Here is a 21,463-nt window from a genome sequence, read left to right as displayed (position 1 = left end):
GAGCGGTTTAAAAATTAGGTAATTTGGAAACAAGATCTGCAGGCATCAGCAGTGGGTTCCTACCGGTTTGGACTGGTTCGGCCGAACCGGTAGTGGTTTGGCGGCCTGGGTTGCTAGAACCGGCAGCAACCGAGGCCTGCCACACCCCTGAACCAGTTCCTTGGGCAGTGCGGGTGGTGCCGCCATCTTGTTTTTCAGTTCTGTGCATGTGCAGAACAATTTTAATTACACTGCGCATCAAGCATGCACGCGCACAAAGTGCGCACATGAGCGAACTGGCAGTAGTGCCTGCCAGAACCCACCCCTGACAGGCATATATGTATCATATGCATTCACATCGTGGCACGACATCACCGCGAACGTCAAAAGCGCGCCGACAACACCGCGGCGATAAAACCGCGATGTCAAAAGCGCGCCCACAACAGCGCGCCCACAACAGCGCGCTGACAGAAGCGCGATTTAACTTAAGGTAAGGTTTAGGGTAGGTTTAGGGTAGGTTTAGCGTTAGGTTTAGGGTTATTTTTAGGGTTATGTTACAGCGTGCTTCTGTCGGCGCGCTGTTGTCGGCGCGCTGTTGTAGCACGGTTTTGACGGTGCGGTTTTGTCACCGCGCTTTAGTCACACGCGCTTTAGTCTACCGCGGTTTTGTGGTGGAACCCATTCACATTATTAATACCACTCTGAAGCAAATCCTGGGAGCAGAATAGCTGTCCTCAAGGCCACCTCATCTTTGCCTTTTAATGCCACAGCTTCCAATACCTTGTCTGAAGAGAACAGTGTTGCAAGATGCAAACTTGGCCCTTGATGACGTCAATTACGGAAAATAAAATCCTCAACTCTCTCCACTTACTAGCAAGCACAAATGCAAAACAAACTCCCAAAGTTAATATTACCAGTGGAAACAACTTTTGAAGGGGTAGCTATGTTTGTTAGTTGCAGCAAGGACAGAGAAAGCCTTGTGGCACTTCCAGACTGACAGATTTGTTATGACACAAGCTGTCATGGAGTAGCTTTTATGGAGCCACAGCCATGTTTTGTTTTTAGCAACAGAAGTCCATTTTTTTGCATGATAGAGGACGCAGGACAGAAATTTGAAATAGTGGCGTTAGGAAAAAAAGGCACCTTTCTTGATTTAAATAAGAGACAAAAAATAGATGCATTTCCACCCAGTTTTTTTTTAAAAAAGAGATAAAGTTCAAAAGATATTCAGTAGTAGAACATGGACTATTTCAAAATGAAAGAGCTTGCCTTGCAGAGCAAGCAACTAAAATGGTCAGGCAATGCTTAAAGACTAATGTTTGAAGACCTTTTCATGTCGCCCTTGAAGAGGAGAAACAAGTGAAGAGATAATACATACGTTCCTCTGAAATAATGTATTATTTTAATGAAGAACCAGTTTGGTCCATTGGTTAAGGTGCTGGATTAGGAAAAGGGGAAACTAAATTCTAATCCTGGCTTAGACATCCTCCGGATTCCATCTGCCGGTCAATGTCAGCTGGCAACACCCCCACCCCGGGGGGAGGGCCTTCTCTGTTGCTGCTCCAGCCCTATGGAACGATCTCCCCGTGGAGACCCGGACCCTTACTACCCTTCCGGCCTTCCGCAAAGCGACCAAGATCTGGCTGTTCCGACAGGCCTGGGGCTGTTGAATTTGTCCAGCCCCATCCTAAGTTGTGAATGTTGTGATCTTTTAATGTTGTCTTGTTTTTGTATGTCCTTCCCTTCCCCTTTTTTACTTGTAAGCCGCCCTGAGTCTCTTTGAGAGTGGGCGGCATACAAATTAATTAAAAAAAAAATTTGGGGTCAGTCACTTCCTCTCTGCCCTAGACATTTCTAAAAATGTTGCCATCAAAACTGCATGGAGCCACTCCCTTTCCTTTTGGTTAGGGCTAAGCTATGGAATCTTTCCTCTACTCCATCCATTTCCCAGCAAAGACCCTTGGCAAAAAAATAACTTAACCAAGACTGAGGAAGTTAACCCATAAGTAGCAGTAGAAAAGCTATTTTGGTGGCAAAAAAAATCTGATACTACAGACTCCTTGGGGCAGTGCGATGTCTCAATGGTTAAGGCACTGGGATTTTCAGCTAGAAAGCCGACAGCCCAGGTTTGAGACCCGTGCATCATGTGACAGGGTGAGCACCCATCCTTGCCCCGGCTCCTGCCAAACTAGTTGTTCGAAAGCATACAAATGCAAGTAGAAGAATAAGTACCACTTTGATGGGGAGGGAACAGCACTCCATGACATCACGCTTACCACATGACTGCAGGAACGTCTTCGGACAGTGCTGGCTCAACAGCTCTTGAAACGGAGACGAGAAACACCCCCTATAGATGGCAACAACTAGCAGGAGTAAAATCCACAGGGACTCCTTAAGAAGTTGACATATTTTTACTGCATTCCCACTGCCATGCCGTGCACTAAGTAAGAATTGTTTTGGTTACCACATTACGTGTTTTATCAGGGTAGGCCTTAATTTGTCTCCCTTTGCAGAGCAGTGGTGAGGACCATCCCTGCTAGTGGTGAGGACTAGTAGCTACAACACCTCAAAAAGCTTCTGGATATATAGGAAGAAGAAATAATGGGAAGAAATACCTTTGCAAACCACTTGATAGTTACTACAGCAGTCTCCTCTTGATAAACAGTCTTCTGAACAGTGGCAGGCATGATCTTCATTCCTGGTCTCTCCACAGCGCTCTTTGGTACATTCCCAACCACCGGCTGGTGTCATCACAAGGGCAGAAATGTTTTAAAAACAAAGCAGCATGTTTTGAGGCAACAGAATAGCATTATAATCACTCACTATCATCCGGGAAGTCTGTTGGGAGCATTCTAAAAAGGCAGCGCAGAAGAAAAGGGCAGATCTACCAAGTTTACTTTCTTAGAATATCTGCTTAATGATCACAGCATTGAAATACACCACCCTTTTCTCACAACTACTCCTATTTCCCTAAAAATAAGACCAGAGGTGGGTTCCTACCAGTTCGCACCAGTTCGGTAGAACCGGTTCGTCAAATCTACCGAATCGGTTAGAAGAGGTTCCACCAGTGGACCCGAAAGCAGGCCACACCTACAGAAGAGGTTCCAAAATTATTTGAAACCCACCACTGACACACACACACATACACACACACTTACTCACTCACAGAGAGAGAGAAAGAGAAAGAAAGGAAGAAATAAATAAAGAAAAAAGAAAGAAAAAGTGAGAGAGAAATGAAAGAAAAAAAGGAAAAAGGGACAGAGAGACAAAAGGAAGGAAAGAGGGAGAGAGAGAGAGAGAGAGAGAGAGAGAGAGAGAGAAAGAGAGAGAAGGAAAACACATGGTCGGCAAGCCACTCCCACCAGACCACATGGCCGGCAAGCCACTCCCACAAAGGAAGCCACACCCACAGAGTAGGTTCGAAAAAGTTTTGAAACCCACCACTGAATAAGACCTACCCCAAAAATAAAACCTAGCATGTTTTGTACACATGCGCCTAATATAAGTCCTACCTCCACCAATAAGCCCTACTTAAGAGCCTGCACAGCTGGTCGCACGCTCATTCCATCTGGTTGCTCACGGTGCCGGGGCCACGAGGCAAGGCAGGGGAGAGTGGAGCTGCCCCAGGTGCCCCGTACTGGCTTACCTCAGGGGCCCTGCAGCCGGGCCACCCACTTCCTGACACCTGCCTCATAGTGGCAGCACCAGCAACCATGTGCAGCAGGAGCCCCCATGGCCACCAGCGCACTTCTTCCGCTTGCTCGCAGCCACAACGGAGCAAGAGGCTGAGTGGTGTGTTGGTGCTGCAGCCGCGAGGCAAGGCAGGTGTCAGGGCATGGGTGGCCACGCTGTGGGGGCGCTGAGGTAAGCCAGTGCAGGGTGCGTGGAGCAGCTCCACACACACCCCTCTCGCTTCATGGCCATGTGGGATCCTGCTGGATGGGGCTGTTGGAGCCACCAGACAAATGTAAAGGCATGAGTGGCCTAGCTGAGGGGATCCTGAGGTAAGTCGGTGCGGGGTGCATGGGGCAAAGCCTCCTACCCCACCTCAAGCAAGTAGAAGTGGGCCTCCCATACATGGGGGGAGATACCCACAAAATAAGCCCTAGTGCATATTTTGGGGCCCAAAAGAAAATAAGACCCGATCTTATTTTGGGGGAAACACAGGGTACCGTATTTTTCAGAGTATAAGACACACCTTTTTCCCTCAAAAAAGGGAAAAACGTGGTCCGTCTTATACACTGAATACAGTGCCTCCTTCACCAAAATGCCCATACAGAGCCTTACGGAAGCTTTCAGAGAGCTCCTAGGGGCTGGGGAGGGCAGAAATGAGCAAAAAAATGAGTTGTTTTTTGCTCAATTTTGCCCTTCAGCCCACAGGAGCACTCTATAAGCCTCCATAAGATTATCCATGCCCTTTTCTGACAGAAAAGGGCTCATTTTCACACAAAAATGGGCCGTTTTTTGCTTGTTTTGGGGCCCCCACCCCCTGGGAGCACTTTACAAGCCTCGTAAGTGATATTCATGCCCTTTTAAAAAAAAATAAAACATGCCCATTTTTGCAAAAAACTGGCTGTTTTGGGGAGGTTTGCAGAGTGCAAAAACTTTTTTTTTATTTGCCCCTTCAAAACCTTGGTGCATCTTATACTCTGCTGCATCTTATACTCCGAAAAATACGGTATATAGATAAATAATTCTTGGCTGAAACTGTCTTTTATATTGGTTCCATATTTTCTAAACAGTGCTTTAAACTGCTGTTCACTTACCAGACTGATTCTCCACATTTGAAAAAAAACAACCAATGACCTGTTTCAAACAGTGCAGCTATCCATTACGTGATTTAGAGTCTGTGATTTATGATGGAGCATGCTTGATACCTAGCCAACATCTATGGAAAGCAACATCACAAGGAAAGTTGAGGTAATCCTCAACTTATAAGCGTTCATTTAATGACCGTCGGAAGTTACAATGGTACTAAAATAAGTGACTTATGACCGTTTTTCATACAACCATTGCCACATCCCCATGATCATTTGGTCAAAATTCAGACCTTTGGCAATTGGCTCATATTTATGACGGTTGCAGTGTCCCATGGTCATGTGACCACCTTTTGTGACCTTCTGACATGCAAAGTCAATGGGGAAGCCAAATTCACTTAACAACTGTGTTACTAACTTAACAGCTGTGGTGATTCACTTAACAACTATTAACAATCTTAACCCTAACCCTTACATAGCAACAGAAATGTTATGCTCATCTGTGGTCATAAGATGAGGTCTACCTATAATAGTTCTGCCTTTTTTTCTTCTTCTATGACAAATTTGATCCACAAGATACCTAAACCTGTAGCAGAATTTGACAGATGCTTAAATATTCATGCCTGTAAATAAATTCATGTTGAGCCAGGAGAATGAAAATTTATTGGTTCTATTTCAGTTTTAATAGTTTAGCACATTGTCCAAACCTCTGATTGCTATAAATCTTCCAAGTCAACATTATAAACTATTTAAGCCACATCTCTTTTAAGGAAAGGGTGGAAGAGTATCACAAACACATCTACACTTGTCGTGCGATGACTCTACTTTTCATACAGATCGTCTTCCGTATGAAAAATGGATGGAATACTGGACAATGCAGGAAGATTATAAATGGATGAGGCCATCCCCAGGCCTCTGCAAAATATGTGTGAATGAGCCACAATTATTCCCCAATAGATATCTTGTTTAGCATTTGCGTTTCATGCGCACCAAGCAATGTCTAGCCAAAATGATTGCAGATTGCACTGTTTTCACTTTCCCCAATGCTCTTTGAAAAGGACCGACAGCAATGCAAACATACAACACTGCTTGAGAATAACAGTCACGATAACTGCTCGTTGGCATTGTTCTTTCTATGGAGCAGAGACTTAAGTTGCACCCTACCTGTCTTTAAACACAGTTCATCAAAGTCAACACAACAGCTGCTATAGCTCTTGCACAGGTTGTCACAACGGCACATTGGAGGATCGGCTTCGTCAAGTTCAAAGCATCGGTTTTTGCAGGAGCCATAAGTAGTGATCCAGGGGGAATCTGATAAGACTGAATATGTGAGAAAGACGAGAGAGAGGGAGAGGGGGGGAGGGAAGGAGAGAGAGAGAGAGGGAGAGGGAGAGAGAGAAATACCACACCATAAGTTAAGTAATTATTGGTTGATCAAAGGTTATTCAAAGGAGGTTAACCGGGCAACTACTTCATCCAAGAAAAATAAAAGTATACAGTAAAGAGAGCTAAGAGATAGATGCAAGAAAAAAATATATCATCAAATAAAGAGTGGACATATCTCTCCAATCACTTTTCTTATCCTGGATTAACCTGCAATAAATCAAAGCTGCATACATCCTGTGCCAAAATAACATTCCACATATTGCATGAAAAACCCACACTTTGACCAAAGTTATCCAAATTAAAGACTGCGGACCTTGGATATAAAATGAGTAGACTGTCAAGAGAACTGAACTGAACATTATTTGGCCTAAAGAGGAGAAAAGACAGGACAGAATGTTACAGAAAGTAGGTGCTTAGAGGAAAGACTCACATCAAGCGGAGCTATTAAAGATGATACTAGAATGTAGGTCTTCAGTAAAATCAAAGGGCAAATCTGTGCTTGCATGAGGAGGCATGCAAGATGCATGAAGAGGATTCCAAGTTGCTATTCTGTTCTTTAGTAGAATAATAGAATTGGAAGGGACCAATTGGAGGTCTTCTAATCCAACCCCCTGCTCAAGCAGGAGACCTATACCATTTCAGACAAGTCTCTTCTTAAAAGCCTCCAGTGATTGTTGTGGCCCACCAGCGGCCAGCACAGCTGGCAGCAAGATTTGGACAGTGAGGAAGCTGGGGAGGAATATGGGCCAGTCTTGGAGTTTGGGGAAAGCTCTGACGAGGCTCTGCATCAGAGGCAGAGATGGGGCCAGAACTGTATGCCAGTTAGCAGCTGCCTTCAGAGTCAAACATCAGTGAGGCAGATGAACAGCTGGAGCCTGTTCCCAGTGTGCGCATGCACAGAGTTGCCAGACAAAGGGAACAGCTATAGAACAAGAGTTGACTTGGGAGTAAGGCCACAGATAGAAGATGAATGGCCCCTCCCAGAGGAAATAAAAGAGGAGCGAACGGGGAGTGGAGTTTGCAGGAGACAATTAGTTTGCTTAATTGGTTTGTGACTCCAAGATTCCAAAGTTTTGCAGCTATCGGCTTGGCAGCTCTCCAAGCCAGATAAGATCTGTGACTGTAAATTGAAAGACTTTGCTGGATGTGAATGAGCAGAATTCATAGTAAATTAATAAAAGGGTTTTTTGTCAGGACAAGGAGTTTGCTTCATGCTCTTGGGGAAGCCTAGGCCAGAACTGTGATGGAGCATCCACAACCTCTGAAGGCAAGCCAATCCATTGGTTAATTGTTCTCACTATTAAGGCAATTTCTCCTTGGTTCATTGTCTCTCACCTTGCGTTCTGGTGCTTTGGAAAATAGGTAGACCCTACTGTGATTAGACTGAAGACACTTTCCCAAGGACATAGTTAAGGTAGGTATATCTTTTCCCAGGAATTTTGAGCCCTGGATGCTCAATTACATTCTTTCTTCACATGTAAGGATCAGCTTTTAAGAGTCCTTCTCAATTTTGTTCCCAAGGATTCAGCAAAGCAATTAAATGGGACGCCATCCAAAAAGCAATCACTTAAAGGACAAAGCATTCTCTTTTTGAAAAAGGCTCCCATGTCTTTGTCTAATCTAGTGAATCTGTTCTCCTTCCAAGAGAGATTGAACAGTGTCACAACTTAAAAGCTTTTTAAAATCTTGGGCATCCTCCTTAATTGTTCTGCAAACTGTTAATGGATTTCTTCTTCATGTGATGGTGGGTGTGGCTTGGTGGTCATGTGACTGGGTGGTCATGGCTGGTTGGACATGTAACTGGGTGGGCATGGCCAACTTGACATCACTCACGTCCAGGGGCGCCTGGCCTGGCCTCTCCTCACCTCAAAGGCCTCAACGAGATACAATTTCCCTATTTGTTTACTACTACTGAACATCCAAATGATATTATTTAATCCTATGTATATATGCCATATGTGTACATACATATTACATAATAAGGAGTGTGTATAGGCAAAAGGATACATCATCTACTAAATATACTGTATGTACACACATACACACATAGAGAGAGACACACACAGCTCTTCTAAAACTATACACATTCAATCTTGCATTTGGAAAAACACACCCAGAGTCCACTTTCTGCCACACATTTAACTATAACTTCTGTACATTAGAACATTACACATGCCTTCAGATGTTCTTCCCTAGCTTGCACATGACCAGTACGGTTGGAAAGGGCCGGGTGTGGCCCACATAGACACGTGTGGCGCGCGCATGCGTCGTAGCTGCCAGCGATGCTTCCACAAGCGTCTGCAATGCTCCAGCTGCTCAGTGGAGCGTCGTGCAGGGGCTTTATGCGCCTGTGTGGAAGCGCCGAAGGCTTTAAAGAACAGGTAAGGAGCAAGGGCGGGTAGGTGGGCCCTCCGGAGCACCGTACCGGAACGGTACCTGTTGTTCCAGGCAGGCTCCGGTACGCCCGTACCGGGGTGTACCGCCTGCAACCCACCACTGGAGCCAGGAGATGTCATGGACTGAATAAAATGTGGTAAAACTCACTTAAAGACACTCTTGCTTAGCAACCAAAATTTTGGGCTCAATTGTGGTCCTAAATCAAGACTATCTCTGCCTTCCTCTGCATGGCAGCCTAGTAAACTCCTCCTTTCTGGCAATTTTCCTCTCTGTTAGAGGCACCAAAATAATCCAGACGATATAAGGTTTCCTGCTGGACCAGGGGGTTAGACTAGATGGCCTCCAAGGTTCCTTCCAGCCCTAGATTGCTGTGCTGTTGTGCTGTACTGTGTTGCTGCTGCTGTGCTGTTTCTTCTCTTCTCTGTTGTCCTTCCCCACAGGCTATTTTCTAATATTAAATAGTTGTGGTAACCCTTTTTATTTCTTTAGTATAAAATGCTCGTTATTCTGATATCAGAGCAAACCTCTAAAGCCAAAGTGTAAAACTTGAAATCTTTCCCAGGAATGATGGCATGAACATTAAAATATGTTTGGTTGCTTGTAACAAAGATATTACGGTGATATGGCTTATTGTTTTATTTTTCCCATGTGTTCTGGCTTAATCTAAGAGTTTCATGAGGACAGAAAGACTGTGTTTAATAAGTATATAAACTTGTTTTTTTAAGTTAATCTGTTTTCAAAAGGCCGTTTAACAATTCTAGAATTATTCGTTTAGTCAAAGGAAGCAATCCATTGCTTGGAAGAATATGTTAGGCGTAACACCTTATTAAAGTCTAAGAACACATTTAAAAATAATTCTAACAACTAGAAGCCATTGAACCCCTTTAATTCTCATTGACTCTTAGTTTCTCCGATGCTCATCTATCAAAATGCAGAATAACTTTTCATACGATGACAATGCTTTTTCTCGTGGCCTCTCTCATAGTTTCATTTACCGGTTTTATTTAGCTTAACTCGTTTACACAGTTTGCACAACTGAGGTTTTTCTGCTCGGAACTATTCCAGACTGCAATTATAGTTGGGGGCATTATGACAATTGTTGGGGCACAAGCAGCTTGAACATATGTAATTGTTTGAAATTAAAATGCATGTAGGTATTGTGGATAAAAGAAAGAAGAGAGGAGGACGGGAGGGAAAGGGAGAGAGAGAAGAGGAGAGGAGAAGAGAAGAGAGAGAAGGGAAGGAAGTGGGATGGAAGAAAGGAAAGAAAAGGAAGGAAAAGGGAGGAAAGGAAGAGGGATGGAAGAAAGGAAGGGAAGGGAATGAAGGAAAGGAAGGGAAGGAAAGGAAGAGGGATTGAAAAAAGGAAAGGAAAGGAAGGAAAGGAAATGAAAGGGGGAAAGGAAGGAGTTATTTAAAGAACAGTCTTCCATATAAGATACAGTATTCTGCTTACTCTGGCCTTGTATGGAATGTTATGTTTGTGTTCAAGTTCAGGTTAAAAAACCAACTTCATGAAAAAAAATAACTGCATCTTTTAGTTCCCGTTTGCTGGAGGGTAAATTTACCATATGACAGGAAAAATTACTGTATGAGGGAAGGAATGCAATTTCCTTTTTGTTTCCTGCTTCTAAGATTTATGCAAACCATGTTTATAAGGTCTCCAAATGCCAAGGTCACTAACTATGCATTACAACTGAGCACGATTCAGCAGAGGTAACTTTTTTTAATCACCTCCTTAATCACCTGATTCCAAAAGACCCTAAATGAAATGGGCTTGCAAGAGATGCATAAGGACAACCTAGGATAAGATTATAAGTTAGGGGCTGCCTTTCATGCTTTTGATTGCCATTCTATTGTAATTGTAATTGTAATTGTAAGTTTATTTATAGGCCGCCCTTTTCCCTGAGGGGACTCAGGGCGGCTTACAACTTGTGGGGAAGGGAATACAGACAGTGACATATAAAAACAGTACATAATTAAAAATAGAAACAACATTCATCATTCGGGTGGGGACGAATTACAATCTTTAACCCCAGGCCTGACGGGATAGCCAGATCTTGAGGGCTGTGCGGAAGGTCTGGAGGGTGGTGAGGGTACGAATCTCCATGGGGAGATCGTTCCAAAGGGTCGGAGCTACTACTGAAAAGGCTCTCCTCCGCGTGATTGCCAGTCGACACTGACTGGCGGATGGAACTCGGAGGAGGCCTAATCTGTGTGATCTGATAGGTCGCGAGGAGGTAATTGGCAGGAGGCGGTCTCTCAAGTATTGGTACTTCTCAAGATGTTGAGATGGTTAGTCTGTCCTACACGGATCCATGAACTGTAGGAAACCAATGAAATCAAAGCAGCTGTTTGCAGCTGGTATAACATGGGAGTGGAGTAGAGCTGTGACCTTGAGGAAAAGCATATGAATTTTGTTTACTATGTAAGATTCACCCAATAATTGCTATGCTTGATATGGATTTGTTGTGGCCTGCCAGCAGCTAGCAGAGCTGGCAGGAGATTCGGACAGTGAGGAGGTTGGGGAGAAACATGGGCCAGTCTTGGAGTCTGGGGAAGGCTCTGATGAGGGCTCTGTGTCAGAGGCAGAGAGAGGGCAAGGGCCGTGTGCCAGTTATCAACTGCCTTCAGAGTCAGACATCAGTGAGTCAGATGAACAGCTGGAGCCTGTTCCCAGTGTGCCCATGCACAGAGTTGCCAGATGAAGGGAACAGCTGAAGAATAGGGGGCAACTTGGGAATAAGGCCACAGGTGGACGAAGAGGAAATAAAAGAGGAGGGAAAGGGGAGTGGAGTTTGCAGGAGACAATTTAGTTGGTTGAACCAACTTAATTGGTTCGTGACTCTCTGAGACTCCTTGCCAAGTTTTGTAGATATCGGTCTGGCAGCTCTCCAAACCAGATAAGGTCTGTGACTGTAAATCCTCCCTGGAAAGACTTTGCTGGATGTGAATGTGCAGAATGTGCAGTAAATTAATAAAAAGGTTTTTTGTCGGGACCAGGAGTTTGCTTCATGCTCTTGGGAAGCCTAGATCAGAACATTGGTTTTCATATTCGGGACAGCTAGAGCAGGGAACAACAGCATTCTCATTAAAAATGGGATACTCTTTTTAATTAACTCAATTATAATGGAAATGTTCTTATCTGATCCAGCTCTCTAAACCATAAACATAAGCCCAGACATTCACGTTGTAGCATGTCAATCTTTCAGAATACAACCTAAACGGAAATTCTGTCAAAAAGCAGAAAGCTCCAATTGTGTTTATTCTGTTATCCTTTCCAATTTCATCTATGGCAGTAGATGTGATTTGATTTAAAAAAAAAACCTTTTAATGACAGTGCTACGGATGGCAAGAGAGGCCCCAGTGAATGACAGGCCACAAACACGGGGAAGGTTCTGTATTTGATCCATGTTTTTTTTTATTTTAAAAAAGATAATTGAGAAAGAATCCTGCTTGGGAATATATAAACGGTAGAATAATTTAATCTTGTGTAACAACAGACTTGTTCTCCTATGCTTTTCAATGCCCGTAATAAAGATTTGATTCGAATTGACACTTGTTATCAAATCATCCGCCTAAGATGATTGTATTTTACCTATTTGCTTTGCTTGAATAGGAAGCAACGCATGTAATGTCACATATTTTTTTATAATAGGAATACTGCTGAGTAATCATGTCCTGTAAGAGGACAGAGGGAAATCAAGGACAGAACTGGGCTGTGGCTTTTCGGAAGTACAGATCAGCAGTTTCTATCTCGTGTCGTACAAAAACGCATCAAGGACACAATCAGCAAAGCAAGGTTTCAGTGTCAGGAATGACAACACAACATTGCAGCAAGCAGAGCATCTCCAAGCAGCTAAAGGATCTCTTTCCCAAGTGTAAAAGAAGCTACTCTGTTAGTGTAAGCCTTAAGGTTATGCTTCAAAACAATCACAATGGAAGCTATTCATTTCATGGTTAGGTCAAAAAAAGTCAGATAAATCAATAGACTTATATATCGCTTCACCGTGCTTTTTACAGCCCTCTCTAAGTGGTTTACAGAGTCAGCGTATACCCTCAACAATTTGGCTCCTCATTTTACCCACCTCGGAAGGATGGAAGGCTGAGTCAACCTTGAGCCGGTGGGAATCGAACTGCTGAACTGCTGGCAGTCAGCAGAAGTAGCCCCGCACTACTTCATTCTAACCACTGTGCCACCGTGGCTCTTTAAAGGAAAGTATTTATAGGCCAGGGTTGAAATTAGGGGTCTTGGTGCTCTCTCTAACTAGTGCTGATGATGTTACCTAGTTTGGGTAATGAGATATCTACAAGAAGAAGAGATTGGACAACCATTTGTCTGAAATGATGTAGGGTTTCTTGCCTGAGCAGGGCGTGGGACTAGAAGACCTCCAAGGTCCCTTACAACTCCGTTATTCTCTTCTGTTAATACCAAGCTGCGAGAGAGTATCAAGGACCCGTCAGTTGTGGTGGTGCAGTGGTTAGAATGTAGTATTGCAGGCTAATTCTGCCAACTGCCAGAGTTCGATCCTGATCAGCTCAAGGTGGATTCAGCCTTCCATCCTTCTGAGGATGATAAACCGAGGACCCAGACTGTTGGGGGGGCCAAGATGCTGACTCTGTAAACTGCTTAGAGAGGGGCTGTAAGGCCGTATATAAGTCTAAGTACTATTGCTCAGTCAGATGAATGCTAGATAAAAGCAAATTAAAACCAGGTTAACTTAAATGTACTCTGTGCAAACTTTAAACCACATGGTTTATTAAGAGCTAAGAGATGGGCCACTCTGGATCCTAAACATAGTGATTCAATGCAGCCGTCACTTATCTAAAAGCATCATCTCCCGAAAGAGTTTTAATTCAGAAGTCAGCGTGGAAGAGACTTTCAAGTCAGTTATAATTCCTTCACGGGTAGCTGGGCTGTTTTAATAAATCCAGACATATGTTTGGAATTTGCAAGTACTGCCACCAGCACCTGCAAGAGGATTGCAAGCGAAACTCCAGCAACAGATGGAGAAAACATTTTCCACGTTACTTAGAAAGCAGCTGGGTCAGGCAGCAGAACGTGTTCAAAAGCAATGCAAAGTACTTTCACACACAAGCCAAACTCCACGGCGAATGTCAAAAGGCCTCTGTCTCGAACATCCAGGCAGGCTTCTCCCGGAGGCTGCTGCTCCATCTGCAACCACCATTACTAATAATAGGAATCATGTGTGCTTATCAAAGCGTTAAGACAGGCTCCTTTGATCTGGCATTTGTTACCAGTTAAACTTAACTTATCCTGCATACTGTAACAGCTCTCCCTTCTCTGCGCAGACAATTGTCCAGCTCTCCCATTTGTGATAAGGCGCGCAAAGCTTTCTGATCTCGCATTCTGTACATCCTGTTTCCATTGCTTTGATACATTAGAAACAACTTTGGCAAGGACAGCACATGGAGAGAGAAGGGGGGAGGGAGGGAGGGAGGGAAAGGGAGAGGGAGGGAGAGAGGGAAGGAGGATCGTGATCATTATAATAGAACCAGCAAATTGACTATGGTTTCACTTCTCAGATGGAAACAAGCTTTGTTCACTGTAAACTGTAAACAAAGAGGATGCTAGGCATAAGCAGAGCATGTTTGCAGATTCCTCACCCTTATCCTTAAGGAGCATCAACAGCTGATATTTAGCCAATCAAGCTGTTTTTACTGCATTACCAAGAGCTCCTTCGGAAGTTGTTCCAAACTGAGCCAGACTTGGCTTTTTACATTTCCAAAAAAAAAAAAAAAGAGAAGATTTTGATGCTCTGTTTCTCAGGAATATCTAACTGTCTGAAATGGGTGTCCTGCTTGAACAATGGGGTTGGACTAGAAGACCTCTAAGGTTCCTTCCAACTCTTCTATTCTGTCCTGTTACTAATTCTGTAGACAAATGCTTTGTTTCCAAGCTTTTAATTCAATTTCCCCAACTGGTGCCTCTTTCGAAGCCTTGGGAAATCACTTCACCACCAGCCAGTGCAGCATTAGCCATGCTGTCTTGGAGAAGAAGAAGGAGGAGGAGGAGGGAAAAAACCTCCAGAGCTGGAAGCCAACACATCTGGATGGCTCCAACTTGGAGAAGATTGTATTAAAGCCAACTTCCCCTCTTCCTTTTGTATCAGAGAAAAACTACTGTATGACTCAGGACAACCAACACATCTGAAAACCGCTGATCGTTAGAAACAGAAATGTGCCACGAGATTCTTTCTTAGACCAAGGAGACAAGTTGCCAAGAGTGTTTTAGCCAAGCTCACAGAAATATCTTTCAAAATTAGGGCCAAATAAAGAGGGAAGAAATGGAAAGTTCTAGAGGCATCAGAGCAGCAATTACTGTATTGGAAGGAGGATAACAGATGAAACGAGCCTTTGGCGTGCCCAAGTTACATCTGTATATATTTTCAAGAGTAGCATTTCTATTGCACTGCTTGGTGCCAAATTTATGCAACTCGGGCTTCTGTGAAGGGATGTGCATTTGCTTCCCGTATACAAACACCAGCAAAAAAATGGTAAATAAATGCATGATAAATGCATGTATTTATTTATAAGGCGTAAACAATAACTCCATCACGATTATAAAAGCTATTCAAAGGAACACACTGCCCATCAGAAAGAATGGAAAACCACTCCAAAGTCGAATTACAAGCTGTGTAAAATATTGTAGCCCTTCCCTTACTTTGTTTTTTTTAAAAAAAACTGATCTGAGATGTTGAATGCACATTTTTGACAAGGAAATAGGAGAGAGTGCAGTGCAAATAGGAGGGAGTGCAGCCTGCATTTTGTTCCCCCTGAAATAAAAGGAAACCAACTTTAAAGAAAATGTTGGAAGTTCTCCAACATGAGACACCTGCTTTTTTTCTCTGTCCTTCTAACTCTCCCTCTCCTCTCTCTTTGTATTTGCTCACTTCTACTTTGCAGAACCAACAAGACTATCAAAGCAGATAATAAGACATCTGTACCTGGAAACAAACTAATCCAACAGAACAAGAACTGTTGGTATTATTTCAGGGATGTGGGGGGAACTGCCTTCCCCACCCAATATGATCCATTAAATATGATCACAAACACACAAAACACATCTCCTTAGCCCCAAGTCCATAAACGGAATAGGTCTGACTCAATCTTTCTCCCACAGAGAGAAGTAAATAGGTTACCTATAAGCACATTCTGAAGGTCAACCAGCACAAGCTTTTTCACATAACCTTTGATATATTTGGGGGGCAGTCGGGAAAAAAGAGGATGACAAAAAGGTACATTTTAGGAAGCCCCCGTTCACCTCCCCCAACCAAGCCTCTCCTTCCCAAGTGGCTGCATAAACGGACCCTTTAACCCGTTAACCCATATTATATTATACCTGAGTCGGGACCCTCCTCCCCAAATTCACCAGATCTTCTGACACGATGAGCTGTAAATCCAGCACAGACGTTCATGCCCAAAACCAAACCGAGCAAGGTTACCTGTAGAGAAGAAGAAGAAGAAGAAGAAGAAGAAGAAGAAGAAGAAGAAGAAGAAGAAGAAGAAGAAGAAGAAGAAGAGAGAAAGCCAGGAAGAGAGAGAAAAGAGAGAGAAAAAGGAGAGAAGTTAATAAAACAAAGCAAGTTTTGAGGTCTCCTTCCTTCCTTCCTTCCTTCCTTCCTTCCTTCTCTTCCTTTCCTTCCTTCCTTCCTTCCTTCTTTTTCTCTTTCCTTCTTTCCTTCCTCCCTTCTTTCTTTTTCTTTCTTCCATTCCTTCTTCCCTTCCTTCCTTTTTATTAAGGACTTTTCTACGATTTTGCAGCATAGGAAAACAGTGGTTCCAAACGGCTCATCCCGTCTCCTCGCCGAAAGAGTAAAAAGCCACGCTAAGCGGGGGGACCCATGAATCCGCCCCCAGCCTGGAGTTCTAACATCCGACCACCATTTCTTGCCTCGCATCAGTTTGGGTCGGGGATGGGGGAAGAGCCCCGATCCCGTCTTCTTGGGGCACCGGCATCTCGCCCGCCTGCCTGCCCACCATCCCGGGCTGCCCAAAGCCCAAGGGGGCTCCTCCCGTACCTGACAGAACCGCCACCCGCTTGCCTTGGCCATCCTCCTCTCGGTGCTTGGCCGAGGAGCGTCCTTGGGGCAGGAAACGGAGCGCGGCGCTCTTGTTTGCACAGACTATCGGCTACAACTAATCCCACCTGGGGAGGTCGATCCGCTTCCCCGTGATTTGTCCAGGGGGAGGTTTCATCACGTCCCGCTTCACAAATCGCAGCGCGCCAGGGCCCGAAGCCGCCTGCAAGGCATCGCCCGCCCGCCCGTCCGCCCTCCCACTTGCCCCCCTCCGACCTCTCACGCACCCGTTTCGGGGCTCCCGTCCGGGCCGGGCCGCCAGGACCTCGCCTGGCGGGGGCTCCCGATGTCATGATCGCCCGGATCCTTCGTGCCAACGTGAAGCGGGATGGCGAGAGAGAGGGCGCCGGGGCTGTGCGCGCGCACTCCCATCGCTGCCCCTCCGAGCGGCGGCGGCGGCGGCGGCGGGAGGATGGTTTCCTCGGACGCCGAGGGAAGGCGAGAGAGAGCGAGCGAGGCAGCCGCGGTGGGTTTAACGAGGGGGCGAGGGCCGCGCTTCGGCTGGGAGCGGACCCACCAGGACTAGGGGAGCGGGGGATAGGATAGAAAAGACTGGAAAGCCATGTAAGAAAAGACTGGTCGGCAACCTTAAACACTCCAACAGCCATTTGGACCCGTTTCCCACGCAAAAGAAAACACCGGGAGTCACAAAACCCTTCCCGTTCCTGACTATTTCCTGAGCAAAACTAGCATGTGTCGTTGAATTAAACATTCTATTTTCTCCTGAAACTTTTCTTTTCTTGGATTTACCCACGGTTGACCAATCAGGGGTCGAAAGGCTCAATAAATTGTGTGCCACATTAGTGATTGAGATGCATATTTTGAGCAACAGGGAGCTGCAGCGGATGAAAGAGCCACATGCAGCTCAAGAGCCATATGCGGCTCCAGAGCCCCGGGTTGCTGACCCCTAGACTGGATAGTCAGTTGTCTGAAATAGGATAGGGTCTCCTGCTTCAGCAGGGGGCTGGACTAGAAGACCTCCAGGGTCCCTTTCCAGCTCTATTCTTATAGCAGTCTTACTAGTAAAGGAGAATATTTGTAGCTCAGGGTTGACATGAGCGGGGCTTGGGGCTCTCTGAGCTTGCTTCTTTTCTTGAAGAGGTTTCATTACCCAAGCTGGGTAATACCACATCAGTGCTATTGGAAGATAGCAGTCTTGCAGTATCTGAGAGCCTCCACAAAGAAGAGGAGGGGGACAAACCTGTTCTCCAAAACCCTTGAAGGCAGAACAACAGTGCTACTCATCCACGGAGCCCTACTTCCAGATGTGGGAGCACACATTTGTATTCTCTGTTGCAAGACAGCTGCCGCCTTCTTTTTTTAATCAAGTTTTTTTAAAAAAATTTGTTACACATACATATTTATGAACAAAGTGTTGTCCGGTGTTTTTTTTCTTTTCTTTTTACATCTTCCCATGTACATCATAATTCATTTTACATCATAATTCTGTTCCAATTTCAGCTCTATTGTTCTCTTTCCATATTTCCCATTTTACCCTTATTTTCTTTTTAATATATCTACAATGTCATTAATCTCCCCTTCAAAGTTAATTCAAATTATCATTCCCTATTTCATCTATTAGTCTATTTTACTCCAGTGAAAACCTCTAGCTGTTTTCCATTTTGCATCCCCCCCCCCCAAATATTCTTCTTCAGTTAAACCCTGTATTATTCTCTTCTCTCCTATTCCCTGGTCTGAGTTATCCATCTATTTTTCTTATTTTCTTCTTGCCATTTAAGGTTTCACACACATTTGTAGTGTAATTCACTGTACATCCATGATCTCAATTTAACTAATTTAACATTTTAAAAAAATAATTTTTACATTATATCACAATAATCTTTAAGACAGCTGCCTTCTGATTAAAGAAGCAACACACCACTTTTGACACAAGGGCTAGACAACAGACTCAGAGGTTGAATCTGGGACCTTGCAAAGATTCCCAAACTACAATGCCCAATGTCTCTATGGAGACTCTCAGTCATCCAGGTCATAGTTGACACAAAGGAACTTCCCCCATCCCTTGCAAGACAACTGGATGGTTTATTATTTGAAGAGGAAGAAGATATTTTGCTTCTCATCCAAGAAGCTTCATCAGTTTTAACTACAACTCCTAATATCTCAAAGGTGTTAATGTCCCATCCCCCCCCCCCAAAAAAAAAGTCCAATTGCCTTTTGGGGGGGAAATGACTGAGAATTTCTATAGATGCAACTCCTAAGGTCTCTCCTCATTGAGTGGGTAGCTGTGGGTGCTGCTGGAAGTTGTAGTTCTCCATCTCCGGTTTACAGGTCCCCACTTTGAAATGTAACCTCTGTAAGGTACACAGCTGGAAGGTTAATATATGTTGTTGGTGCTGAGAAGTGAAACGCTTAATGAGATCTCAGGAGAAGAATCGAGGGTCTGTGGTGCTGACTTGGATTGAGTTTCCTATCTCCGTGATGGTGACTTTATGGCATGCGTGCCACAGGTGGCACATGGAGCTATTTCTAAGGGCATGCCCTATCGGCTCCAGCGTGCATGCGTGCACTTGCCAGCTGATTTTGGCGTTCATTTTTCCGCTGTTTTTTGCTCTCCGGAGGCTTCTCTGAAATCTACGGAGGGCAAAGAACAACCCAATGTGCAAACCGGACGTTTGGGAACAGACTTCCAGTTTGCGTGTTGAGCCACTTTCCGCCCTCCTGGAGGCTTCAGGAGGCTTCCCTGAAGCCTCCAGAGAGAGAAAAAAGGCCCTATGGGCAACCCGGAAGTTCATTCCCGAACTTCCTGTTTGCGTGTTGGGCCATTGTTTGCCCTCCAGAGGCGTCAGGGAAGCCTCCTGAAGCCTCTGGAGGACAAAAAACGGCTCAAGGCACAAAGTCAGAAAGCAGGCTGAAAGAGGGCCTCTCGGGGAGGCAAGGGAGGCCATTTTCACCCAGTCTCCAAGAAAGCCATATGACCATGCATGGGGCAGCAGGGGGGGGGGTAGGGTGTTCATGCACACATGCACAGGGGTCATGGCACGGGCGAGATTAAGTTATGGTGTGGGCATGTGAGCAAGCACGATAGGGTGCGCACTCGTGGATTTGGCACCCGAGGTGAAAAAGGTTCGCCATCACTGCCCAATGTTTTAAATGTGTAGTGCTGAATGTTTTACATTTGGCCAAGAGAGAAAAAGGTTGAAACAGGGCCTTCTCTACAGAGAAGTTCCTTGAAAAAGAGCTCTCACATGAGTCCAGAAGCTCGGAAGATGAAACGTCTGGTCCTGGTGACCAACCCACATTGGATCCTGCAACATTATCCTAGGACACACATATTCACTTTCATCCGTGAAGGTCAAAACAATATATAATATAGGGATCTATATTGGGTCCAAGATACACGATGGTTCAGTGGATAAAACATTGAGCTTGTCTCTAAGAAAGGTTGGCAGTTCACCGGTTCGAATCCCTAGGGTCGCATAATAAAGTGAGCTCCCGTTACTTGTCCCAGCTTCTGCCAACCTAGCAGTTTGAAAGCATGTAAAAATGCAAGTAGAAAAATAGGAACCACCTTTGGTGTTCCATGTGCCTTCAGCATCATTCATGCTGGCCACATGACCAGGGAGACATCTTCAAACAGCGCTGGCTCCTCGGCTTTGAAACGGAGATGAGCACTGCCCCCTAGAGTCGGGAACGACTAGCACATATGTGCGAGGGGAAACTTTACCTATATTGGGTCCAGATGCAACCATGCCTCATTGCAATCAATAAGATTTAAGTCTATCATGGCTAACTGAAGCATCCATCAGTTCAAGAGGCTCTGCTTTGAACCCAACTAAGTGCTCACAATCTAAGGTGAAAACTAATCCTTAGCATTTGTGATAAGGTGCATGTTTCATGCTCCAAGCTCGGTTTGCTATTCAGAGATGTCAGTTTTAGAAGTTGCTGGCTCCTCCTGAACTCTGTATCAGGGACAACATCTGTACCAACAAAACATTTGATTGCTACCCGCACCAGTATGATTTGCAATGCCATGTGGGTTGAAAATGATGGGTTGTAACTGGATAGTTGATCCCCTTCCAGGTACTCTGGAAGGCAGTCTTGATTATGGGGCTTAAGGCTAGAGATAAGCCTTGATTTTCAATCACTTATTTCACAACTGTTTGAAGGTACGGCAACACTGAAAAAGTGAGTTATGATTGTCACAGGGTTCCTAGAGTCTCTAATCAAAATTTAGGCCCTTGGGAACTGGCCAAGATTTATGAGCGTTGCAATATTCCAGGGTCACATGACCCTGGCTGCTATTTTTGCTGCTTGCAGCCTTCTCAGCCAGCTTCCGACAAGCAAAAACCAATAGGGGAAACCAGATTTGCTTAGTGACTCCATGCTTCATTTAATGAACATGGTGGTTCCTTAAAAAACCATGGCAGATGTCGTAAATGGGACAAGAGACACTTAACTACTGCATCACTCAAGCCCCCTTTTTGTTGTTGTTAGTTGCAAAGTTGTGTCCGAACCATCGTGACCCCATGGACAACATTACTCCAGGCCTTCCTGTCCTCTACCATCCCCCGGAGTCCATTTAAGCTCACACCGACTGCTTCGGTGACTCCATCCAGCCAACTCATTCTCTGTCATCCCCTTCTTCTTTTGCCCTCAATCTTTCCCAGCATTCGGCTATTCTCCAATGAGTCCTTCCTTCTCATTAGGTGGCCAAAGTATTTGAGTTTCATCTTCAGGATCTGGCCTTCTAAAGAGCAGTCAGGGTTGATCTCCTCTAGGACTGACGGGTTTGATAGCCTTGCAGTCCAAGAGACTCGCAGGAGTCTTCTCCAGCACCATAGTTCAAAGGCCTCAATTCTTTGGCTCTCAACCTTTCTTATG

At 44.8% G+C, this 21,463-nt stretch overlaps 1 protein-coding gene across 1 annotated transcript in view; it reads right to left on the bottom strand.

Annotated features, from left to right (window-relative positions):
- The window catches only part of ENPP2 (ectonucleotide pyrophosphatase/phosphodiesterase 2), a 69,253-nt gene extending 52,556 nt beyond the window's left edge, over positions 1-16,697 (bottom strand). The window contains exons 1-4 of the mRNA XM_087706743.1: positions 16,562-16,697; positions 15,883-15,985; positions 5,901-6,056; positions 2,595-2,720 (exon numbers count right to left, since the gene is read on the bottom strand). Of these exons, the coding sequence (XP_087562869.1) occupies positions 2,595-2,720; positions 5,901-6,056; positions 15,883-15,985; positions 16,562-16,594 (418 nt within the window). The 5' untranslated portion in view covers positions 16,595-16,697. The remainder of the gene's footprint in view (positions 1-2,594; positions 2,721-5,900; positions 6,057-15,882; positions 15,986-16,561) is intronic.
- Positions 16,698-21,463: the final 4,766 nt, after the last annotated feature.

This window comes from Thamnophis sirtalis, unplaced genomic scaffold (assembly GCF_051295495.1).
Source record: "Thamnophis sirtalis isolate CommonGarterSnake01/CBP01778 unplaced genomic scaffold, rThaSir2_p1.2 scaffold_2, whole genome shotgun sequence".
Taxonomy (NCBI): domain Eukaryota; kingdom Metazoa; phylum Chordata; class Lepidosauria; order Squamata; family Natricidae; genus Thamnophis; species Thamnophis sirtalis.
The sequence above is the reverse complement of the archived record's forward strand: the minus strand, read 5'-3'. Positions and strand labels throughout refer to the sequence as shown.